Source organism: Leguminivora glycinivorella, chromosome 6 (genome assembly GCF_023078275.1).
Source record: "Leguminivora glycinivorella isolate SPB_JAAS2020 chromosome 6, LegGlyc_1.1, whole genome shotgun sequence".
Lineage (NCBI taxonomy): Eukaryota > Metazoa > Arthropoda > Insecta > Lepidoptera > Tortricidae > Leguminivora > Leguminivora glycinivorella.
In genome coordinates, this window is record NC_062976.1 from 8,125,115 (window position 1) to 8,151,915 (window position 26,801).

At 37.9% G+C, this 26,801-nt stretch overlaps 1 protein-coding gene across 3 annotated transcripts; it reads left to right on the forward strand.

Annotated features, from left to right (window-relative positions):
* The first annotated feature begins 8,490 nt into the window (after positions 1 to 8,490).
* On the forward strand, positions 8,491 to 25,420 carry LOC125227553 (tubulin glycylase 3A-like). 3 transcript variants are annotated; one of them, XM_048131889.1, is made up of 17 exons: positions 8,491 to 8,711; positions 8,813 to 8,954; positions 9,327 to 9,520; positions 10,189 to 10,364; positions 10,611 to 11,051; positions 12,577 to 12,791; positions 14,319 to 14,409; positions 14,551 to 14,721; positions 14,794 to 15,047; positions 15,139 to 15,479; positions 15,566 to 15,718; positions 16,421 to 16,721; positions 18,656 to 18,731; positions 21,179 to 21,298; positions 22,438 to 23,576; positions 23,655 to 24,171; positions 24,587 to 25,420. In XM_048131889.1, exons 2-11 carry the CDS (start codon positions 8,831 to 8,833, stop codon positions 15,602 to 15,604), a joined length of 2,046 nt encoding a protein of 681 aa, XP_047987846.1. In that variant the 5' UTR covers positions 8,491 to 8,711; positions 8,813 to 8,830; the 3' UTR covers positions 15,605 to 15,718; positions 16,421 to 16,721; positions 18,656 to 18,731; positions 21,179 to 21,298; positions 22,438 to 23,576; positions 23,655 to 24,171; positions 24,587 to 25,420. The 3 variants fall into 3 exon arrangements, with proteins under 3 accessions (XP_047987846.1, XP_047987844.1, XP_047987845.1); XM_048131887.1 differs by having other exon boundaries at positions 8,491 to 8,695; XM_048131888.1 differs by having other exon boundaries at positions 8,491 to 8,695; positions 16,421 to 16,708.
* The last annotated feature ends 1,381 nt before the right edge of the window (positions 25,421 to 26,801 follow it).

Consider the following 26,801-nt stretch of genomic DNA (forward strand, 5'->3'; position numbering starts at 1 on the left):
TCGCCATCTTGCTTTCATGTCATAATTGATATTGCCAGTGAAAATATTGTTCTGTTGTCATTTTCAAATAATATTACTAGCAACCCTGGTATGGTCACGTTCACAATAATGGTAAACTTTAACTGTACTTTTCATTACGTAGCAGATAAAAATAAAACAATGGTTAAAATCATTTAAATATTAAATTGGTTTAACGCTGTTTTATAATAGCTTTCGTTTGTTGTTGTGTTGTTTTTATTATAGCTGATGTTTCATTCACAAATTTTATTTACATAAAATATTTCTGATGTTGGCTAACACGAAACTTCATAGAAAATTATACCGGTAAAAGTCACAGAATTACAGTTAAACCAGAATGAGTAGTTAGGTCAAAAAGTGTGTCCACATAGAGGTCATTGTTTGGGCTGGTGTCCCTCTCGCACTTACTGACAATGTCAACATTATTCAGTGACGTCATCACTGTCATACATTGGGGATACCAGTCAATTTTCAATGTTACTACCAAATCTACTAATACCCATTTGAACATATTTTTTAATTATACAAATCTTTGATTTATTGGCATCAAAATAATTACATTATAATTATTTTCCAATTCTTTGAAATATATCGAAACCCTAGTTTGAATATAACCCTAAAATAATATAAGAAGTTATAAAGTCAGGTAATATAAAGATAAAAATACTACTACTATGGTAACCTCATTAACACTGGCAACACGTGTGAGAGGGACACCAGCCCAAACAATGCCCTTTTGTGGACACGATCACTTTTCTTTCTCAGTGATAAGGTTCAATTTAGTATGGCAAAAAATGTGATTCCACAATCTAGTTTAATAATTTTAAATCTATGGTAAAAGTACAATTAACTGGTGCCTGTAACATCATTTCAGGTTCGCCAAGGTACTTATTTCTCGCTGGGCACATTTGATAATCGACCCGCAGGAGAATGTGACGCAGACTCAGACGCAGACCCCTAGTACTCTTTTTACCCAAATAGGTCGTGACAAATATACAGATAGGGACCAGGGACCTTATGTAGTCCATGTTCAAAGAATTGAGTCAGCCCCGGACTCGGGAATTTCCTTGCACCCGGTAGCTTTTGGTCGTTTCGTTCAAGATAGGATAAGGGAGTTCCCAAATATAGTGGCGGGCTCCATTAAGAAAATTGGACGTAACCGTGCTTCTCTGAGTTTCCATTCAGCAGAGGATGCCAACCAATTCATAGAATCACCCACTTTAACTCAAAACAAGTACAAAGCGTTTGTTCCGACATTTAATGTTACGAGAATGGGGCTGGTACGTGGAGTCCCGGCTGACTGGACGCCTGAAGAGGTGTTGACGAACATTCAGGTGCCAGCCAATTCGGGGGGAGCCACTCCCATTAAAATTAGACGTCTAAATTATAAAAAGACCAAACCTGATGGTTCTTACGTATGGTTACCGTCTGAAACAGTGATAATAACTTTTGACGGGCAAACTTTGCCGAAAAGAGTATACTTGTGCTTAAATTCATTAATAGTAGAGCAGTATCAATACCCTACAATTCAGTGTTTCAAATGCTGTCGTTTTGGGCACACTAAGGAAAAATGTAGGTCGCTCCCCCGTTGTTTCCGTTGTGCAGGGTCCCACACTGGGGACACATGTGACGTTGAAGATGATTCTGGAGCTTTGTGCTGTAATTGCCCTCAGGGATTGGGGGCAGGACATAGGGCGAACAGCAAATCATGTCCCGAATATATTAGACAGTTAAATATCAAGAAAACCATGGCTGATGAAAATATTTCTTATAATGAGGCGTCTAACCAGCACTCCAAGGTCAGAAGTAAGTCGTACGCAAATGTGACGGCTTCATCCCCACAATCTCCAGTCACTCAATCATATGTAAAAACTGTATTTCGGCAGCCTCGCCCACCACCTCGGCTTGCTAAAGGGTACGACAGAAAGGCCCACGAGGCTTTGACTAGGGACCCCGTAGTTGAGTCTAGACCCGTCTATCCTGACCAACAACAACACAAAGAAAACAATTTAATTTCTGATATTATAACTTTGATCACTTCTTTTATTAAAATATTTTCTCCGGCCACCCCCGTAAACCCTTCTCTGCTGTCCCACGTTGCGCCTATTATTTCATCTCTGATTACATCACATTATGGATCAAACAGTTCTTCAATGGAATTGCCGTAGTATCTCTAATAAAAAACATGAATTACTCTTCTTGGTCAACAAATTCAACCCTATAATTTTAGCCATATCAGAAATATGGCTCAAAGACAACTCAACTTTTAAAATCCCAAGTTTCTGTTCTCTAATGGACTGTCGCGCAGATGGCCGAGCTGGATGCGCCTTGTTCATTAGAGACCATATTCCTTTCCAGAAAATTCATTTACCTAATAATAGTCCTCTTTTTCATTCCACTTGTGCTCGCCTAGAAGGTATTACCTTTTTATCTTTATATATACCGGATCCTTCCCCTCATATTTTAAAACTACTGAGAAAGCTAATAGAATCCCTTCCCCAGCCCGTTATGATTCTTGGAGACCTTAATATCCATCATACTTTGTGGGGTTGCGATAAGAAAGACGACGGTCTAGGTGATACTTTTTTGTTAGATATCATGGACAAATGCAACTTATGCCTACTGAATACTGGTGCACCTACGCTACGTTCTCTCCCTAATCACGCAACTAGTGCAGTGGATTTATCTCTGTCATCTCCAATTCTCGCGTCTCGTATAACTTGGTCGGTCTTGGATAGTACACACGGAAGCGATCACTTCCCTATTTTATTAAGTCTTCCTCTAGGAACCACTAAAAAACCTACGGAAAATAGACCTCTATTAAAATATAATATCAACGGAGCGGATTGGGATTTGTACAAAAAAGCTCTAGAAGTTGAATCTAAGGACTTGCCTCATATCACTCTAAATTCCATAGATATTTGTTCAGATGCTCTAATCTTAGCTATAAAAACGTCTGCAGATAAGGTTTTCCCTCTTAAAAATGTAGCCAAAGGTAAATTGGCTTCCCCTCCCTGGTGGGACAAAGAGTGTACTATAGCTGTCAGGAGTAGAAAGGCAGCAGAACGGTCATATGCCTCAAATATGTCGACCGAGAATTTCAATGTTTTGACTAAGGCTATGGCAGACACAAAAACATTGCTCAGTAATAAGAAGGCTGAGGGATGGAAATCCTTTTGTTCGGCTTTAAGTCCTTCTACTCCTGATGCAATAGTATGGAACAATATACGAAAATTTAGAAAATCAGGTAACCCTAATAACTGTCCTTTTCCCACTTCTTTGCAATGGGCTGAATCTTTTCTAGATAGAATCGCTCCTCCTTATGTCCCTGGAGTCCTTGATTCTCCCATTGGACTGCTTAATAACCAATCGACTGATGCCCTGGATCAATTATTCACCATGTTGGAGCTAAAAAACGTTCTAAAAGCAGTCAAAGACTCCGCCCCGGGACTAGACGGAATTCCATATTCATTTATAGCCAAAGCAGGAGATTCATTCCTTAAATATTTCCTTGATTTGATTAACTGCATTGTACTTTCCGGCCATCCTCCCACATCGTGGAAATCCCAACTGATCATGCCCATACTTAAACCCGGTAAAGATCCTAACGACCCTCGGTCGTATCGCCCCATAGCATTATCGTCAGTTCTAACAAAGATTCTAGAGCACTTGATTAAAAACAGGTTAGAGTGGTATGTGGAAAGTCGAGATATGTTAGGAAATTCGCAGTTCGGATTTAGAAAGGGAAAAAGTACAACGGACAGTCTGGCCATTTTCACATCCGACATTCGCCTCGCATTTTCAAAAGGAGCTTCGGTAGTCGCTGTTTTCCTAGATGTCGAGGCTGCCTATGATAATGTCCAGCTCCCTATTCTCAGGGAAAAATTCCGCAAGCTGAGAATCCCGGTGAGGCTGGCCTGCCTTATAGGTAACCTCCTCTCTGAAAGACAAATCATCTTTCGGGGTAAAGATCCCCAAATTCACCCTTCACGACTGATCTGGCGCGGACTACCTCAGGGCTCTGTGTTGAGCCCCTTGTTATACAATATATACACACATGACTTAGAGGAGTGCGTCTCAGACTGCCAGGTGCTTCAGTATGCTGATGACTTGTTAGTTTATTCTTCAAATAAAGACATAAGTACAGCCTGTGCATTCATGAATAACTCCCTCTTGTCTTTAAACAACTGGCTCTTCACACATGGTTTGTCTCTTTCTCCCGCCAAAAGTTGTGCAGTCATTTATAGTCGAAAATTAGTTCTGCCAAACATTAATTTAACAATCAATGAAGACAAAATCCCTGTCCGTTCTTCTCATAAATTTTTGGGGGTTATACTTGATTCAAAATTAAGTGGGTCTTTGCACTTTGAATTCCTAATTAAAAAGTGCGAACGTGGGCTTAACACTCTCAGATGTCTTTCAGGAGTTTGGTGGGGTGCTCATCCTATTTCTCTTAGACTGGTATACAATGCCACTGTACGCAGTATTTTAGATTATGGCACCCACTTATTGGTGCCTGCAAACAAAGCCGGGTTGACTCAGTTAGATAGAATACAATCAAGAGCTTTACGAATTATCCTGGGTGCTATGAGATCTTCCCCTATCAAGGCCATGCAGGTGGAATGCGCCGAACCACCTCTTAATTTGCGCCGCCAATTTCTGGCCGACAGTTACTTATTTAGATCCCTACAATTTTCATATCATCCCATTATCCATCGCTTATATGACCTAAAAGCAGTTTCGGTCTCGAACTGCCATGATAAACTACCATGTCTTGTGAATAGTCTAGCAAAATTTCAGTCTATAAGAGACCCAGTTTTTCATTCCTCTCGGCTTCCTCTGTTTGAATTTGACTATGAGGTTATTATACACCAACCTCGTGTTATCCTAAATTTTGATATTTGTCGTGATGACCCACATGCCGATGATTACATGTCCCAGATCCTTTCCCTCGAGTGGCGTGATTGGAACACAATATACTGTGATGCGTCTAAAATGACTCCGACGGGGTGTGTAGGAGTAGGTCTTTATCACTACCAGTATGATATTGTTCAGAAAATTAAGTGCCCTCCTGAGACATCAGTTTTTACTGGGGAATGTATTGGTGTATTGGAGAGTGTAAAATATATTTTACTGTTTAAGTTACGGAAGACTATAATTTTCTCGGATTCCCGTAGCTGTCTTCAAGCATTGCTAATGAATCCTTTCGCGGTTCGCTTCCACAATCCTATCATATACCAAATTAAGGAAAATCTTATAAGATGCAGAGAGATGGGGTTTGAGGTTGCCTTAGCTTGGATCCCAGGTCACTCGGGGGTCTCAGGAAACGAGCGGGCCGACCGGATCGCCAAGGAGGCCATAGTATGCGGTGACAAGGTCCCGTTTAGAAACTACTGTCATGATTTGGTTCCTCTGGCGGCCAGGATGCTAACCCGGGCTTGGGCTGCTGACTGGACTGCCTCCAATCGGGGTAAGTCAAAACATTATTTTCTTGTGCAACCTACTGTATCCAGAAAACCCTGGTTCTCCAAAATTTACATTGAAAAACAGTTTTGTTCTGTTATTATTAGATTGAGGCTTGGACATTGCTGTTCCCCTGTTCACTTGAAGAAAATACATATTAGGGATTCTTCTTTATGTGAGTGTGGATTGGACGACGGAGACCTTAATCACATATTTTTTGCGTGTCCATTATATAACCATGACAGCTTTTTTGAGGATCTTTTAAAACTCAAAGTCTCTTTCCCCACTCATATTTTGGAGTTAATCCATGTTAAGGATAGGGACATCCTTATGGCCCTCACTTCTTTCTGTAAGCTTAATAACTTAAAATTTTAATTTTTATTGTTATATTACAGGTTAATACAATTTTTTTTTGCTTTCTATTTCTTCTCAATGTCTAATTTCTCGCTGCTCGTCAGTGTCAGTAAGTAAAAGCAGCAAATTAGAAAAAAAAAACAATAGGTTCGCATGTTCATCATCATCAATGTTGTTTTGCATTGGAATTAATTAACTGAAGTAGGTAATCAAGTTAACGGATTTTTACTAATAACAATCATAATTTAATATGGTGTCCATCTTTTAGATGTTATAATTCTTCTATCTATCTACAAGAAAGTCTTTGGTCGGTGTATTAAAAATACCAGGACAACTTAAAATACAAATTTTCAAAACGATGGTATTTTTCAGGTAGGAGGTGATGCGCTGACTGTAATTATTTACCTAAACTAGTCTTTATTAGGTATTTTAATCTTACAGTAATATATTCTTTGCACACTATGTATCGAAGTTATGTGACTTACGTGTATTGATAACCAATGCGTTGCATCGAGCGCGAACAGAAGAAAGTGGGACGAGCCACTTCCTACACATCTCCGGATTAGATGAATCTCTAAACAAGTTCGTGGCTATTTGGCTAGTTGGATTAATTTTAGTGACATAGGGTGCTAATCGAAAGGAATTGTGATTCCGTGCTATAAAACATATCCATTGCTCTCACTGGCCAGTATACCATGGAATAGAAGAGTTGCGTGGTAGGTGATTAAGTTGGTGCCGTTAAGAGCAATTAAGAGTTCGATGGGGACGGAGTTCTATGCCAGTGGTAGGGCAAAATTTTATTGAATAATCTATTTGTTATTCAATGTTTTCCAGAAAGCTGCACTAACATTCATTTCTAAGAACTTAATATTATTTAACTGACAAATAAGTAATTACCGTAATTCCCTTTGTAGTAAAACGGGTTTTCCGAAGTAAGGAAGTTAATTACCCCAAAATGGCATGCAATTAATTGGTCTAAAACACGCTTCTAGTTCCTAATAGCGTAGATTCCAAAAATAACCCATCGCTGGCTTTCCATTCACGCAACAGGAAAGCGGATCGTAGTTACTATAAGTTATGGTTTATGGTGCCAATTTTTAACCATTTTAAACTTGGTACAAAGTCACAGCTAAAGTCTGCAAAGACGGGTTGGTAAAGTAAAGTAAAGTTTGTTAACTGTATACATAAGATGGTATGATATACAGGAAATACAGTATCAACAGTTGCCCATTTCGAGCATACAATATTCTTAAAAACTACTGACTATATTAGCTTACTGGCTAACTTATAATTATTACCTAGGACTAGGATATTTCAGAAAAAACTCATTGAGGTTGTAGAAAACATTTTCTATCAACCAATTTTTTAACTTAAGCTTATATCTATTACCCTCCAACATCTTTATCTCAGCTGGTAAGGCGTTAAAAACACGTATTGCAGTATTTGCAGTATTGTATAGATATTGTTAGCGCATCTATAGTACAATGCGTTATTTGATTTTGGACATACGAGATTAAATTCATACTGCTCTCTGAGATTGTCTCTGCGTGACGATTTTTTTCCTAAAATAAGCATTGTTGTTTTTTATAACAAACAAAGTTCTAAAAATAAAGTATAAAAATAAAATTGCTGTAAGTTTTAAGAAAGTACGTAGGTATTTTATGATATAGCTCTGTCTTAATTTCTCGTCGGTACTTTTTTTATGATATAGTAGGTTTGTCTTAATTTCTCGTCGTATCCAATAAGCTGAAACTTTTCTTTAATGACTAGGTATAATATTGTAGGTTTGTATCACATTTTGTATAAGGCAAAACCTTCAACCGGCGGCGTTGCGACCAGTAGGTATGTACATATTACATTGTTTTTGATACATTAGTCTCATATTTTTAACCATATTTATAAAAGTGTGATACTTATTTTTATGTTGTACTCTCCGTTGCTAGGCAACGGTGGGTGCCTCGCGTACGCCCGCGGTCAAGCGCGAGTAGAGAGTAATTGTCAGATTGTAAATTATAACAATTTATCTTAGTTAAATTTTACGAAATAAATGCAAAACAGACTGAAATAATTGTAAAACATAAATAAAATGCATTTTTCATGCCGTATAATATATTTTATAGCTTAATAGTAAAATTTTTGTTGTGCAATAAAAATCCTTGGCAGATTGAGATTGTATTAATTTTTAAAACTAAATCCATTATTCCCTTGGGAATAAAATAGTACATTATGCTTCAGTACACGTAGACGTAATGATACCTTTAAACAGCAAATGTGATGAAAATTTTCTAATCGTGAAATGTATTGGGGTTGATTGGGGTCCAATACATTCCACGACTCTTCTCTTTCCGAACAGACTCTACCCTTGCTCTACCCTGGTTTTAGATTTATATTCATATTCATATTCATATTTATTTATTGCATCCATGTTATAAGATGTTACAAAGTAGGTATACGTGCTCATGGACCCTATCAGGGCGTAGCAACATATGCTACACTACATAATATACTTTAAACACAGATAGATTTAGGATTTTTATATTTGACCTTCACCTATTTACATTAAATACGGTTCTTTGCCACCCTTTGCCAAACTCTACCTATTGAGATCTGTCAATCAAATCGACGTTTGTCGAAACATGTCCGAGTAAATTACAGTACACAATTTTTATATTATTTTTCTAAACGCTATTGCGTTACTTTAACCCAGTTCAAAGCTGCGACCCGGTTGAGCAGCGAATGTAATTTCGGTATATTAATTCCCGCGTTCGCGTAACTACATTCCGCACGATTTGCAATGTACTCAAGCAGTGACGTCACTAAGGTACCAGGCGGTGATGCGCTCGGAAGCCTGATCCCCGATGTAGGTTAAACGCGAAGTAGGTTATTGCACTACAGGGTTAAATTTAGAGGCAGTAGGGGTTTAGCAACGGGGGTAGGAGCACGTGTAGTAGCGAAAAATGCCTGTTACTTGTTGCAGGTGTCTAGGCTGCCGCGCATGGCTTTAACGATGGAGCTGGAAGAGAGCGTGTCGGATTCTAAGCTGCATAAGGATAGTACAGCTAAGAAGGAATTGAGACCGACGAGCGCTGTGTCTCTTTGCAAGTCTGAAAATGGTCCAGGTTAGTTTCTCACTAAATGACGACACAGTGCTTTAAGTTACTATGAAGCATAGATACTGCATGGGATCCCGATTGCCGGTGATATTATAGGACTAAATGTTTAGTGCTATAGGCTTATACTTATTACAATGGTTTTGAGTAGCGTGATGTAGCTACTCCCTTAGCATATCTTTCACATAATAAATTACATATTATTTATTTTATTTACGTAATTAATAAATTTAGATTTTTTAATATCCTAATATGTACTCGTAATATCTGTATAAAAAATGACAGTCAATTCAACACTCACTTCTTACGTAACACTGTTACACCTCCATGAGGTGCACGCATTATGCCCTACAGACCTACACCTTTTTATAATTTAACCAGAAACGACAACGTCGGCTGAGCAGCTAAAACAATACCGAAGCTGGGTGTCCCCGGACAGATGGCATGAGCTGAAGAAGCTTGCCGATATCGCCATGCGAGAGCACAAGGTGTTCATGATTAAAGGAGGAGGGTTCCCTGCGGTGCGGAGGGCTCTTTTGGAGAGGGGGTGGTTAGAGAAATATGAAGCTCATAAGGTAAGACCATATTATTTAAACACAAACGTCAACATCAGGCGACCAGCCTAAACAGTGACGAAGCTGATTGTCAGACAATCGAAGGCAGGGCAAAAGAAGCTAGCGAACATCGCCATGCGAGAGCACAGTGTTCGTTATCAAAGGAGAAGGATTCCCTGCGGTACAGAGGGATCTTTTGGAGAGGAGTGGTAGGTGGTATGAGGCTCATAAGGTAAGATCGTATCATTCAGTGAGAAACATCAACATCAGCTGTGCCTGACAGCCTGAGGTAGAGTTGAAGAAACTAGCGGACATTGCCATGATCGAGGAGAAGACGTTCATGGTCAATGGATGAGGGGTGGTTGGAGAGGTATGAGGCTCATAAGGTAGAAACAATCATTAGATACTATCCCTACGTGAACCAAAATGATCAAACTCTCGATCACCTACTTCTCCCCCCCCCCTCATAATACCGTAATTATAACCATTTCATTAATACCTACTAACGAAATTCCTACTTACCCCCTTATTCATAAAAAAAAAATACTAAACTGACTAGTAAACAGTGTTTTGTCCTTTTCTCACAAATAGATAGGTACTTAATTCAACATGACAGATACAGACAAAACACTCTTTACTAATCAGTTCAGTATCTGTTTTATGAATTAAACACTTCGGTTTTTTATAAGGTCCGCCACCCCCCTACGAATATAGATCCTAAAGGAGCAACAAAAAAAGAGCTTACCAAAGTTGAACGACTGATTCTCTACAAATTCATGGAACATCATTCGGTTGACTTTCTCTGGACGACGAAAAGGGACAAGTACGATTGGTTACTTAGCAACAAAGAGGTCATTATTAGCAGGTATTTCCTTTCATGTTTTCATTGTGTTATATTATTTGCGGACCAAGGTTCACAATCTTATAATAGGTAGGTACTTTGTACAATAATAGTAATGGGTATAACAATAGAGATCGGGAAGAAATGTACCGAATATTCAATGTTTAATGGATAGCCTCGAGTGCTGCGTTATATTGGTGGCTAGCTGGCTACTAACTAATTATCATTCATTACCTTTCTTTACATTCATGATAATATGTTTTGATACAGGTTTTGTAGGTCGCTTTTTACTACGAAAGAAGGCTTGACAGCTTCTCTAACCCAGATGCACTGGTACACGGAGCCAGGAGTAGCGCTGACCAGATTCCCGCGTTGCTACAACATCCACAACCCAGATAGCCTCGAAGAATTCATAGAGGATTTTAGAATAACCGCTTGCATTAGCATCCTTAAATGGCTATCGAACAGTTTGCAAGCCAGCGGGGAGGCCAACCTTGTCACGAGTCACGGAAAGGTTCCCTTCTCAGCTATAGAATTCGCGTTAAATCGATTGAACGAATACATTTCTTTCTTCACGCATAAAGACATCGATGACATGGAGGACCAAGCTCAGCATATTTGGGAACACGAGTGGGACCAATTTCTTACGCACCATTATTTGCTCGTGCACGAAAAGGCCAAATTTGCCGAGGACAAAAACACCAGCATAAGGTATGTTGCTTGATCACTGAGATCATCCGCGTGTTTAAACTTAAATCAGAATTATCGCATATTTCCGCTAACTATAAAGAGACGTTACGTAATGTAAAAAGTTTTCTAGTGAGTCATTGTTTGTTTTTCTGCCAGTACCTATGTCGAAGTCGTGTTGTTAGTTTCAATCTGCGTTGATTCAACATCTCGATTGTGCATTGACCCTTTGTCTGTTCATGATTGATTATTTAGTAAATCCTATAAACCATGAAGATGTAACCGTGTTTAAGTAAGGACCTAATGCACTAACTATACTTTGTCAAACAAGTCTGTCAGTAAATAAGAACAAAGAAAACTATATGCATCCTTTTCTTTAGGGTGCTATAGAAAAGGATACCTATAGTTTTCTTTGTTCTTATTTACTGACAGACTTGTTTGACAGAGTATAGGAGCAACCTCAGGAACCTACCGGAGCCAGTTTGAGTTGCAAATAAATTGCAAAAACATTGATACACGATATTATAATTATATTTTCACCACACCAACTGATAAAGGCTCTCTTTATATTCGAAAACAGATAGCAAAATTGCATTTTATCCTCAAGAGCGCAAAGTAATTTCATACAAATTAACTGGTAGAATTTACCTAATAACGGATGATTTTGAATCATACATATTGAATAAATTGATGGATTTCATTTAGTTTGATGTTTTGTAAGCAGTGTTTTGTTCGTGTTGGTGTGGTGAAAAATGTTGTGTTTCACTCGGTGGCAAAGTATGTTTAACCTTCGTGCCTTGAAACCCTCACAACGCACAAGATTTCACTTTTTGAACCGCGAGCGTAGCGAGCTAATCCTGGAATCTTTCGCTTGCTCGGGTATCAATATTGGCACGTGCGGTTAAACAACAACTTTGCCCCCTTATAAAACAAATAACAATTTTGCACTAACTTAACCTAGAAACGTTGCCGATTTTTCTATAGCTCGGTCCTATATACCATACCATACCCAATTAGACTTTTATTTTAGGTTTGTGTTGTGATCATTTTAAATGAATATGTATTGTTAATTCATTTCTGCGATGGTCACTATAGTGATAACGTCATTGTATACACGAGCTGTGATTGTAACCTACTCATTTTATTATAAACATTTTGCATACGAGTAAGTATAACTACTTACTCGTGGCAGATATTTCTATTGCTAACCGGTAAATGTAGTGAATCTATTAATAGGCAAGTTGCGTGACATACCTTACTTAATGTCATTTTATATTAATACTGGTTAATTTCAAGGTTTTTAATATTACGCCGCGTACTATGACTGTGCCAAGGGAATTAATGGATTTTCCCTTTCACCTAATTCCTCTCTGGGATTGAAAAATGTAACTAGAATCCAGGCTTCGGAAATAATAACATTAATAACATTATATTGATAGTACCTAAAAAAAATAAAGAACATTTATTTTGTTTAAGTTACATTTTTAAGGTGCGACGCGCACTCGTCTAATTTTTTTTACTTAAGATTTTTTTTTCTCTTTTTTCCTAGGCAACTAGAAAGAAAGGCTATGAAACTCTTAACCGCAATGACGAAGTTCTGGCCACAAATTGACATTGATGGTGTATTGAACATATGGATAGTGAAACCTGGAGCAAAGTGTCGGGGCCGAGGCATACAGCTCATGAACAATATCAAGGATATTATAGGCCTCATCAATATCCCGACGGCTTTGAAAAGCAGATATGTTGTACAAAAATATATAGGTAAGATATTATGCTATACATTAAACTTTATGTAATTATATATGCAGTGTATGTACGTGGGATCCTCTCTCGCATTGGGCTATAGCCACGAACGCGTGTTGTTCAGATCGGATAGATGTAAAGGCATAGATAGATAGATAGATAGAATACTCTTTATTGGCACACCTCAGCAAAAGATACAGTGGAAACAAAACAAATGATTAAAAATAGAGGCAGACAACAGGCGGTCTTATCGCTAAAGAGCGATCTCTGCCAGACAACCTTTGGGTAGCGGAATATTACTATTGTCTTCAAATATTAATGTAATGAAGTAGGTATATATTTTTCTCAAACATGGTATGAAATATTGATGTTATGTGCCTTATAATTGGCAGCGAAGTATGACGTTGCAGGTGCGGCTAGGTCGATTGACAGATAATGGAATTTCATACAAACCTTGCAGGCCAAGGCCGGCAAAGTCCTCTTTTTAGGGTTCCGTAGTCAACTAGGAACCCTTATAGTTTCGCCATGTCTGTCCGTCCGTCCGTCCATCCGTCCGTCCGTCCGTCCGCGGATAATCTCAGTAACCGTTAGCACTAGAAAGCTGAAATTTGGTACTAATATGTATATCAATCACGCCAACAAAGTACAAAAATAAAAAATGTAAAAAAATGTTTTATTAGTGGGGGCTGATATTTTTTTTCATTCCAACCCCAACGTGTGATATGTTGTTGGATAGGTATTTAAAAATGAATAAGGGTTTACTAAGATAGTTTTTTGATAATATTAATATTTTCGGAAATAATCGCTCCTAAAGGAAAAAAAAGTGCGTCCCCCCCCCCTCTAACTTTTGAACCATATGTTTAAAAAATATGAAAAAAATCACAAAAGTAGAACTTTATAAAGACTTTCTAGGAAAATTGTTTTGAACTTGATAGGTTCAGTAGTTTTTGAGAAAAATACGGAAAACTACGGAACCCTACACTGAGCGTGGCCCGACACGCTCTTGGCCGGTTTTTTAATTTCCAAACACAGATAATTGTGACATAACATCCAGGTATTTAGCCAATTAAAAAAAACTATAAGGGGCTTTATAGACGTGCCGACTGCAACTGGTACGGGCCCTAGACAATATTTGATTTTGGGTGCGTTTTCATACAAAAAAATTTTTTTTCGTTTTTTTTTTTTAATTTTTTTTTAACTTTTTGTTTTTTTATAAGCGTATACGGGGTGTCAAAGGGGAACGAAAATTCGATTATTTTTGCGCTACGAGGCACCGTTTAGGAGATACAGCCATCCAAAGTTACTATTTTCAGTAGACTTTATTTATTTCATACCATGTTTGAGAAAAGCACTATACATACCTCGGCGGGAAATGGGGTTGCCCGCCTCAGACCTATCCGGTCTATATGTCTTCGGCCGGCAACCCCCTTTTGGCCCGGCCTCTGTAGTAATGTAAATGTACTATTAAAAATTATAAGTACCTGCATACCTACAACCTACAAGTACCGAATTATGTTTATTAATTTTTATTTTATGTATTTTCAGAGAATCCACTGGTCATTTATAACACGAAATTTGATATACGGCAATGGTTCCTTATCACCTGTTGCCAACCCTTGACGATTTGGGTTTACAAGTAAGTCATTCAGCAATTTGAGACGAATCTTATCCAACAGTAAAATCGCAAGAGACAAGCATTACGTTACCTAGAAGCTTTCCATGTTATATTCATAAATTTGACTGGGTGCTTATCTCTTTTTTTATTGCCTTATTTCAGAGACAGTTATCTCAGGTTTAGCTCTCAAATATTCAGTTTGTCAAACTACCACGAGTCTGTTCATCTCACTAATAACGCTGTTCAGTCCAAATACAAGAACAACGGTGAAAGGGACAAGGCCCTGCCAGACGAAAACATGTGGGATTGCCACACGTTCAAAGCATACTTGAGGTAAATAATGAGAATGCTTTCACCATTGCCCATATGTCAATTTATTGCGTTCAATATGCTTTTTTTCTGAAGACAGATTGGAAAACATGAGTTGTGGGACTCGAAAATATATCCAGGGATGAAACAATGTCTCATCGGAGCCATGCTGGCTTGCCAAGACTCGATGGACAAGAGGCAGAACAGTTTCGAGCTGTATGGAGCCGATTTCATGCTGACTGAAGACTTCACGCCGTGGCTTATAGAGATCAACTCTAGCCCAGACTTGGCGCCAACAACTTCGGTCACAGCACGCCTGTGCCCTCAATGTTTGGAAGATGTTATAAAAGGTGTTATTTTTTAACAAATAGCTACACGTAGGTACACAATTGCTATAGTATCATTAAGCGTAAAGTAATATGTCAATTGTTTTTTTTTCAGTCGTTTTAGATCGACGCAACAACCCTGAAGCTGACACGGGAACATTTGAACTAGCATACAGGCAGTTTATTCCCAAAGCGCCAGCATATCTTGGCTTGTCTCTTTGTATCAATGGCAAAAAACTATTGAAGAGTAAGTTGAAACAGCATAAATATGAACAAAGAAGCACCACACCAATCGTGCAGCGAGTGCCATCTAGTGACGCACTAGCGGAAGACAAACCGATCCCTCCGGAGTACAGCGGACCTATCATCACAGACTTCCTCTCCTGGCTAAATCCTTACGACGCCCTGCCCACCAACAAGGAAGGTATCCTCCTTGCGGCCAAGGACTCGTTCACGGTACGGCAAGCTATTACTGTCGTTAAATCAGGTCTCGCGTTGAAAAACGGCGGGAAAAAACGTAACTCCTCGGCAATTTCTTCTAGGACGCATCGAGGAAGACGGGAAAAAAACACAGAGTGTAAGCGACGCGTGGTGCCCCATTCATGCTGCCGGCCCGAGGACACGCAGTCCGCTAAGCACGTCGGCAAATACCGGACCGATTCGGCCAGCAAAACGGAGAAGCCCAAGGTCGACAGGTCGGTCGGTAACAAGCGTTGCTACATAGATCCTATCGAATGGGAACGAGAAACGGCCAGTATACTGCGTTCTACCATATCCGTTCAGAACAAAATATCTAATAGGTCTGAGAACATTGTGCCGTTACGTCAAACTAAGTCTGGCATAGTTAGCTCGAATAACAGGTCGTTATTGGAACCACTTAGCTCGCGGCCCTTCGTCAATGACGTGGACCCGATTAAAAAACTTAGCGCGGTCGGTAGGAACATCTGTAAGCTGCGTGATGAAAATAGGAATAAGCAAAAAGCTATTAAGTTTTCGGAGAGTTGCACCTCCATTTACGCCCCCTACCGCGTAGTTTCTACGCCTCTTAACGATGAGGGACAAAATAATAAAAATAAATAAGAGTAGGTAATTTTATGGATACGCGTTCAAAACACTGCCATTTAGATTCAAGCATGTCATATTACTTAATATTAAACAAATTTTGCCAATTATATCAAACTTCTTGAAAAAAGATGCTGAGATTTTATTATACATTTGTTATGCTTTTTCCACTATAAATCTATTCTGAAAATATTTTGCAAAGCATTATATTATATACAGTTATTAGCTAATAAGAGTAATAAGTGTTTATTTTTATTCCTGAAAATTGTTAGAAACTTCAAATTCTATTGTAATTATTGTATTATTAAAGTTATATTTTAAAATTACTCTTTCAGATCTGCCCGAACCCCGGATCCTTCTCCATGCTAGTCCCTTCCTTGGTCAAGATTTTGAAAATTATACATTCCATTACAATTTAGCGTGACAACATGACACATATACCACCTACATTCTGTTGCACTTTATGAACATGAAATAAAATATATAAAATATCATAATCTGTCACATCTGTCACTTCATATTATTTACAAACTGAAAATAAATAGCACAATACAAATTAGACATGTAAATTACAAAAATGTATAAATTTATAGTAAAACCCCCAACAATCATAATAAAATGAGGTAAGCCTTGAAGGTAAGAATTACGTCCGATATACTCGTGGATTACGTACCTATATATATGTCGCAGGGAAATGGCCAAAAAAAGAGATTTGATCAAATCTCTAAGGGATATGATCAAATCACGCAGGATATCAAAATGACGAATCCATTTCATCATTTCTCTAGAAAATTTCAGTCATTTGACTGACCCTGACTCTGTTTAGTGAAATCACAAAATCGGCCAATAGACACGCCACGTTTTGTCATTTCACTAGATTTGTTTAGGGATTTGATGAAATCCCTGAACCACGACAGTAAGTTGATGAAAAGTACTCAAAAAATCAACTAATTTTAACATTTCGTTAAACAAATTCAGGGAAATGATAAAGTCTCAACTAATATATGGTGATTTGATCAAATCTCTGAACTGGTTTCGTGAATTGACGAAGGCAAGAATCTAATATATCCAATTTGATTTATTAAATTCTTGCCTTTGTCACTTGATTTGATTAAGTCTCTGATTAGATTAGTGAAATAGTAAAATAAAATGATAAAATAGGTACTAAACTTCTTTTTAAAACCAGCTATTTTTATCAAATACTAGGTGGTTGTAAACTGAAACATAATTATTTGTATGTCTATCAAAGAATATAATACATATCTATCCCATCAAGGAAACCATAGGGTATTCCGGACCTTTGGGAGGCGTGCGCGGAACTGAAGCCAACATGTAGAGGCCCTTTTGGCACTTTAATGAAATGAAAGGTGTACAACGTCATGTGTGTCATGGGACGAACGCAGAGGCAGCACCCGCCAGGGTGTAAGGACTATTTGAGAGTTAATGGAATCTAAATCTAACAGAACTCCCCAAGAGCACGTGGGTACGTACGTGAGGTCGCTGTTCCCCAACAGCTCGCCACAAGCTGTCCCGCATTGACTGACTGAACTGGTAAAATTAGTGGGCGATTTCTTTACAGCGCCCATTTTACCCTGCTATTTGATCCATGAAGACATTTTAAGTAATTGAATCCGTTTAAAGAGTTTTTTTTCTATAAATACGAAAAAAATTAGAATAAGTGAAGAAACAAAGCTGAAAATGTTTCATTTCTTATTTTCTTATTTTTATTTATTAAAACATTTTGACTTTTCACTAAACTTGTTTAGGGAAATGATAAAATTTAGTTGACTTTATAAGCTCGTTTCGTCAACTTACTGTCGTGGTTCAGGGATTTTATCAAATCCCTAAACAAATCTAGTAAAATGACAAAACGTGGCGTGTCTGTTGGCCGATTTTGTGATTTCACTAAACAGAGTCAGGGATTTAGTCAAATTACTGAAATTTTCTAGAGAAATGATAAAATGGATTCGCCATTTTGACATCCTGCGTGATTTGATCATATCCCTTAGAGATTTGATCAAATCTCTGTTTTGGCCATTTCCCTGCGACATATATACATATTACATTGGTTATAAAGTAGATTCGTTTTAATCCCCCTAATTGCTAAGTTTTGGCTGCATTTTGGCTGAAACTAGTGCAGATTCATGTGTTCTGCCTATCCCTTTTGGAAAATACAGGTGTGAGTATAAGACAAGTATGTATGTATGTTTATACTTTTCCGATTGTGTTCTCCTACACATATTTCATTTTATTTTAGGTTGGTCCAGAATTCCAGATTAAATATTTAACTATACTTACTAATATTGATAAAATAAAAATAATGAATTAGTGTACCTATTTTCTAATACTAAGTATTTTTATGCCTTCATTTATTTACAAAAACTGTTGATATAAGTATTATAATGTGAATACTGTGAATAGATATATAGGTCGTATTAATTAGGTAAAATTTCTATTGGTATTGTTATAATGTAATGTATACCTACATAGCATCTCATTCGTATAGTTTTTCCCCAAAAACCTACAACCGACCCTACACTACACTTACAATTTTTTATTCTACATTATAGAAACTTCACTAAAAATAAATATGGTCAAATCTCATTCATGATGCCGTTACGTAAGAGAAAGGTTCTCCAGAAAAAGGTAATAATAAAATTACAATATTTAATAATTATACGTAAAAGTATGTAGGTACGAGGTACAAAGGGGCCGATTTTTTTGATGTTGGCCATTCGATTTCGTGAACTTCGTTCAATAATAATAATATATCTGCACTACCAGCGATTTAAATTCTACTAAGAATCGCAAACGAGTGGTAATCATTACCAACTAGATTTAGAATTGCTAGCCGTCCTTTTTCAAAAACAGTAAGTATTAGTGCGTTTTCACATTATCCGATCCGATATCGGATGTCGGACCGATACCCCATACATTACAGGCGCCATCTTGGATTTTTTCTATTGAAATCCTTCCGACCTCCGATATCGGATCGGATAATGTGAAAACGCACTTAAGTAGGTCGTTTTCACAGACTATCGAACGGCGAATTCAAGCGTTGGAAATTCAAAAATCGGTCTCCAGGGTACGTAGCCGAATGGCACAAACGCTCACGAAACGAAACGCTCGCAGATATTTATCTCTATCGCTCTTGTGTATTGGCTTCGCGGCGTTTCGTTTTCGTTTCGCGTCGCAGAAATGCCACTCGGCTACGGCACCTGTAATATCTGACCTAGTTCACCGTTGAGTACATTAATGTATTTTACTCCACATGACTTTTTGAAGACGCTTATTACGTTTTGATTTAAATTAGAGATGGGCCGAATATTGGGTAAAGGGTATAGCCGGGTAACCATAGTGAAACTGCCCTAAGCGAAAAAACTGATTTCCTTTTACTGGATTGTATACCTATGTATATGTAGTGCTTTCACCAAATATCAGGCCTCAAATGTATTAGATAAAAAAAAAATGCAAAAAAAGGAAAAACATTTTTATTTTATTTTAGCCAAAGTACTAATCCGATTTCTTTGTAATTTGGATATGTTGTATATACAATTAAGGTCAATTTCTTTGAAGTCTGCACTTTCGTGAAACTAAACAGCTCTTTCTTCCTTTTAGCAAAAGACCGACATGCCAAACCATTAAACCTCCGCTAAAATAACCACCTTTCACTGCCCACATCTACTTTAAAAATATGTCACTCCGGACCACATATGATGTGCATTAAAAATCTTTAATAAACTTCCTCAATCTATAAAACAAATAGACAGTATTAAATTATTCAAAAAATCCCTTAACACATATCTAATAAGCAAAACCTTTTATACATTGCAAAAGTTTTTTGATGACAGAATGTTTAATTAATACCTATTTTCGGTATTCGGCATATTCGGCAAGTTTTTCAATGTTCGTATTCGACCGGTGAATTCGGTTGCATTGCCGAATATTTACCGAATAAACAAAGTAAATAACTAATGAAGATCTTACGTATTCCATTAGATAATAAGCTCCTATTTTAGTAGCTTTCTAAGGAACTACTAAAAAGAGATAATTACCTATGCGTCAAAATATAAATACAATTGTTTTGTAAAAAAGTTGAAAAAACCGTAGTTTAAGAGTTGAGAAGAGTTTAGAGTTGTTTTAACTAAGTTTTTGTTATCCACTAAATCATATTTGATAGTTTTTAATCTTAACATTCGCTTTCTAAATTATTATCGTCCTCCTCACTGATTTCGGCGATGGCGACCTCAGCAACTATGGATTACGCCTGTTATGGGCTCTAATTAATATGGCTGGCCAGGCCGAACTTCGTCTATGGCGTAACCGAATGTTCGGTTCGGTAAGAGCTGAACCGAATGTTCGGCCGAATATTCGTATGCGGCAAAGCCTATATTCGATCCATCTCTAATTTAAATTGTAGTCGTACTCTTGTAGCAAAGTGCTTAAGAGATCATTGTCCGTCCGTCCGTCCAGAAACGCTCTCATTAAGGGGATTATATGTTTTCTAAACTAATTATTTTATGTATAAACAAGTATTTTTCACATCGTTTATTTTGCTTATCGTTCGCGTTATTCACTAAACTGCAAATGGTGGTCACATCCTCCCGTTAAGAAGATTAAAGCAAAAAGTAAAACTGTGTTACAAAAACTGAAAGTTGAGGAATCAGTAGGTCAACAATACTATTGTATTGTAGTTAATTGTTAGTTAATTGGTTTATTAGAAAACACAATTTACCCTACTTGATAGACGACGCATCAGTTTAAAAAAGGACCTAATTCATTTGAATTATAAAGGAAGCAGAATTTTTATCATCATCATCGTCGTCCAAACCATATCCGGCTATGGCGACTCCTTGTCCTTGTCAGTCCATGTGATCTGAGTTTTGGTTTTGATGGCTCTTAAATGACTCGCAAAACCGAACTTGAATTTTATAAGTCTGTAACAAAAACCAAGAAATACGTCATGTTTTTGTTCGCCGGCCAGACTACTAACAGTGACTCTACTAGTTTAATATATAAAAGTTTTATGGTATTAAATTGGATGAAACATCAGTTACGTGTATACCTTTTCAATCGATTTTTTATACCTCCAGCAACATCCGATCCCTGATCTTACCAGCGGCTCCAGGTTACCAACAAGTAGTAGTCTGAAAACGCCAAAGAAAATTACCGTACCTTCCACCAAAGTGTACTCAACGATACCCAGGACGAAGGTAGTTATAGAAATATAGATAGACACGGTCAACCAAATCTTGGCACTAAAAAAAGCGGCAACACCTCACCGGCCAATTGTCTTCATAAAACGCGTACCTTTTGCCTTGACATTGGCGGAATCATCAACGAGCCATAACACTTAAAAGTTGATGGAAAATGTAGGAGTAAAGGCTTAATTCCCATAGAAAAATTTAATTTCGCGCCTTTTTTTTGCCAAGATTTGGTTAATAATATGATATGTAATATTGGTCTAATCGTAATTTGAAGATTAACGAAATTGTACCTACAGAATTTATGGATTTCATCATACAGAGTACGAAAGGGACAAGGGTTGAAATTTCGCAGTCGCACCCTAGTATGGTTGTGGGGCTGAACGTGGATATCATGTACATAACAAACAAAATGGAGTACTATAGTGACCAAGTCAGGAAAGCAGACTTGAAATGAAAACGCGAGCGAGCACGCGAGAGTGAGCACGAGCGAAGCGAGTGCGATTTTTTTTCCTATTGACGCAATTTATTAAGACTAAACCCGCTAGCGGGGAAGCAGCGAGCTTCCAAGCTTTGATCAACTGCAGAGCTGCGGTCTTTGGCATATTTTGACTTCACAGCGCCTATGTTCCCGACTTTTGAGCCTTATATTTCGCCATCATTACTTATTATAATTAAGACATTAACTCGATCATCACCGTCGGGATGCCCATTTCGGTATTTTGCCACTAAGTGCCCTTCGGGATATTAGTCCTTTGAAGTTCGTTTTGTATGGATTTTTCCACATTCTCGATTTTGGCGCCCCCTTACCATGTGGCGCCTAGAGCGGCCGCTCCACTCGCTCTACCCTTAATCCGGCCCTGGGTCTAATATGCATACTTACGACTCTTACGAGCGGGACAAATGACAAATCTCGACTGGGGGGGCATTGTAACAGATTTTTTTTCCATTATTACACTATGATGTTGAGTTCTACATATATCCATTGAACAAGCCTATCATATAATTATAACCGATGGACACTATTTAATAATGCAAACATTGTAAAACATGAAAAAAATGGACCAATTACATTTGCGCCCCAGTCGAGATGGCTGCACCTTATAACTAGGTATATAATGTTACATAATAAATTAACAAATTTCCAGAAACAATTGAGTCCAACAGGATTGAAGCATGGCCATCCGCGCGTGTACACGTACTATCCCGACAGATTTTCACACAAACCTAAATTGAGATTAGGACCATATGAAGGAACATACAAATGTTGGGGTTTGTCACCAAAAGAAAAAATGCAGATTATTGGTAATTGCCAATCCAGAATCCACACGATACATGCAACTGAAAAAAATGGCCGCTGATGCCATAAAAAATAACAAAATATTCTTAGTGTATGGTACCTGCAAGACCGTACGTGACGCTTTGGTCGAACGAGGTTGGGTCCAAAAGCTTCCCACGCAACGCATGAACATGAAAAATATATACAGCGGCCGCACACCCCAGCATGAGATTAGGAACGAGCTAGAAACCCTGCTCTTATCCCACCTTGTAGAAAAATATTCACCCAGTTTTATATGGCGCACCAAGGAGTACCAAGGGCAAAAGGACAGTACCATAGACATGACAAAGGATTACATACCTACAGTTAATAAGTTACAGGTAGACGCTGCTTGGACAACGAAGCAAGGTCTCTGCTCAGCCATAAAAAGAAACTACTGGTTTTATATAGAAGGTGTAGCTGAAGTGTATTGTCCGCGAACATACAACAGCTACGACACTAGTGAAATAGACAGTTTCAAAAATGATTTCAAAGTTACAGCTTGCACAAGCTTACTGAAGTGGGTGTTGTCAAAGGTCGCCAATGACCGACCAGTGTTCGTCCCTAATGGTACAGTGTCTATAAAAATCATACTTTTTGCAATAAACAGGTGTAAAGAATACCTCTACGTAAAACAAAACAAAGATATCGACAGAACAGTAAGTAACGTAACAGCAGGCCAGTGGAACACGTTTATGAAGAATTACTCCCGCATAATTTCAAAAGCCGCCCATTTTGATACTGATAAACAAGAACAATTAGGTTTATACTTAAGTTACGCAAAATTTATACTGAAGGAAATTTACAAGTATCGACCACAATTAAGTTGTGAAGGATGTCACAATATTTGGATAGTAAAACCCGCTCATTGGTGTAGGGGTAGAGGCATAAGATTAGCGTCTAGAATAGAAGACGTCGATGACATATTAAATAAAACCAAAGCTAAATACGTGCTACAAAAATATATTGGTGAGCACATTTCCTCTGTTACACTATTACTCCATTCTAGTTCGTGTAACCAATTTACTAATCCTGTGTTTTTTACAGAGGAACCACTACTTATACACGAGACAAAGTTCGATATACGGCAATACTATCTTATTACAAGTACATGTCCGTTAGTTATATGGATGTATAAGGACTGCTATTTGAAATTCAGCACACAAAAATACAACCTGAAGAACTACCATGAGTCGATCCATCTAACGAACAACGCAGTCCAAAAGAAGTATACAAATTGTGAAAACCGCCACGAGGATCTACCTCTAAATAACATGTGGGACTCAGATACCTTCAAGAGCTATTTACAGAGAACCGGAAAGGAAAATGTGTGGGACGATATAATCTACCCGGGAATGAAAAGGGCTATAAGAAGTATAGTTCTAGGTTGTCAGGATTCGCTGATTGTGTGTAAAAATCGGTTCGAGTTGTATGGTTGCGACTTTCTGTTGGACAAGGAGTTTAAGCCGTGGTTGATTGAGATTAACTCCTGTCCTGATCTGCATCCCACTACTGCAGTTCACTGCTAAGATATGTCCGGCTGTTGTGAGAGACATTATAAAAGGTACTTATGTTTAGTATTATATTAGATAGCATAACTGTGCATCTTCGCTAATTATTAAGCAAATTGTACATTAAATACTACTAATTATAGTGTCGTACGTTTACTCTTAAGCGATTTCCATTCCAGTGATTTCAAAATCGGTTTTTATTAAGTAAATACCTTATTATAGTTTCAATAAATACTTATGATAGTTTTTTTTTTTTTTACTATTATTATAAACTGGCCAGTGATTGACCTTAGTCGCACCTGATGGAAAGTGACGACAAGGCCGAGGTTGTAGCTCACTGGTTCAGTAACAGCCTATTCACTCTTGACTTGAATTCACCCAGATTGTATTCGCCCGGGAGTTAGTTCCCTAATATGGCAGACGCATAGTATACTACCTTTACCACGTAAAATTGTTTGTTAATTTCAGTGGTCATCGATTATGCCAATGATCCAAATTCTTGTACCGGTAAATTTGAATGCATTTACCGACAACCTTATACCCTACCACGGCCTTCAGGTGGGGACCTCACTGTGCGTGGCTACAGCCTTCCGTCGTCCTACTTTTATAAAGGAAAATATGAATTCAAGGAACCTCACTATGACTTAGATATTAGCAATCATATGGATATAGCCGCGGTTATGAAAATGATGAAAAGCGTTTACGAGAAGGAAGCAGAGCTTGACTGCGAAGAAAGTGATGAACTTGCGGAGAATCAAGAGTTTTCGGATATTGATAAGCAACCGGAAATAGAGTCACCGTCGTTTGTTGCGGACCATTTGACCGGTATAATTGAGAAAGTAGTATCCAATATAAATCTTCAGAAAAGTGAAGAATCAGAACAGTTGACTAATATAATTGAGACAGCTGAGTCTATTATCAATATAAGCTCAAGTGAAGGGATCACCCAAGTCCACAGTTGTGGAAGTAGTTCAACCAGGTGGGAGTTTCAGTGATGAAAACTGGGTAGAAATGACGATCCTTGAAAATGCGCTTATATCAGGTTTATCAGCGTCTTCAGAAAAAATAAGTACACTATCAGATAATGTAGAATCAATATCAAAAACTACTGACAAATTTTCAGAACAACAAGATGATACCGCACAAGCTCTCATAAATTTACTTGATTTCTTAACTAGGAAGGAAAAAGAAGAAAGAGAACGCAACTTGAAACAAATCATGTTAAAAGAAGCATAAGTCCTTATAGTTTGTGTAGTAAAGATGTAAAACAAAGTAAAAGTCAACATATAACATTGATTGTAATTTAATTTATTAATTTTGATTTAAATTTTAGGACCTCGTCGACACGTCGCTGCGGTGCCAGGCGCAAAGGCCTTATACAAAGTATGAGTTATTGCGAGTTATTTGCGGTAGAAAAGGTGTTAAATGATTGATGATACTATATTATTACCCCTTGGTAGGAAACAAAAACTGTGGCGGTATTAGGTAAAATTACGAGTATTCAGAAAAAAACCGGACAAGTGTGTCTCCGTCCCACCACATATTATTGAGAGTCGTGTATCTTATTATTACAATACAAAAATATCAAGAAATGATGTATTTCGTTTAGTTTGGTATTTAAAACGACCGCCACCGCGACCTATCTTGCACGGAACAAAAAAAACAAATAACCTTCAGTATATCTCTAACCAGGCTAGCTTTTTCATATCTCTAACCAGGCTTTTTTATTTTTGTTTTATTTATTATCCCTGACTGGTAGAGAATGTCTCATGGCATTAAGTTCGCCTTTTGTCCTTAGTTTACTTGTGTGCAATTTCATTAGGTGCAGTAACTAAAGACAGGGGCGGCTCACTCCGCGATCCTTTCGCCGCGCTACAAGTACATGCCGGCGGCCGCGAGTTCGCGGCCCATTCAGTGGCGACGACCTTCGCGCGGCGCAATAGAATTCAATGTCGTCTGCACGCGTGCGGTCCGTTTGTTACTGTAGGTAAGAATTTAGAATGGCGGCGTTTTGTGAACATCAAAGGAGTGAGCCTTCTGTACTTGTACTATTATATATTCTGTGCTAAAGATAGACGAATACTAGCAGAAATCAATAAGTAGGTATGCAAATCAAGAACATTTTTTGTTCTTAGGAAAACTGCCTCTAACATCAATGCGAATTTTGCGCCTGTTGCTATACTCTGTCAAACAAGTCTGTCAGTAAATAAGAACAAAGAAAACCTGAAGAAAACTATATGGCCCCTGTACACACATGGCCAACGGTTCCACCAGCCCTTTGTGAAACCCCTTGGCCAAGATAAGAGCCGCTGTTTACACATTGGCGAACCAATCACTTGGCATTGGCTCTTCATGAAAGATGGACGTGGAATGGAAAAGTCTAGGAAATTCTAGATCATAGACATTGACAGAAAAATTTGATTAAAAAATAATAACCCCGTAGTAAAATTTAATTATTTGATATATTAACAATTTTTTTAATATTATGATAAGAACATTTATCTTTTTTAGGAAATACATTAAACATTTGCAAGGTTATTTTATTTCCTAAAATCTACACTATTATTGACATAGATAAACTTATTATTTTCGTAAATATTTCACTACCGTCCTCTCTGACGGCTGACGACCAACTGAATGAAGCGCCAACGTGTAAACGCAGTTGGCAATTGGCGCCAAGATC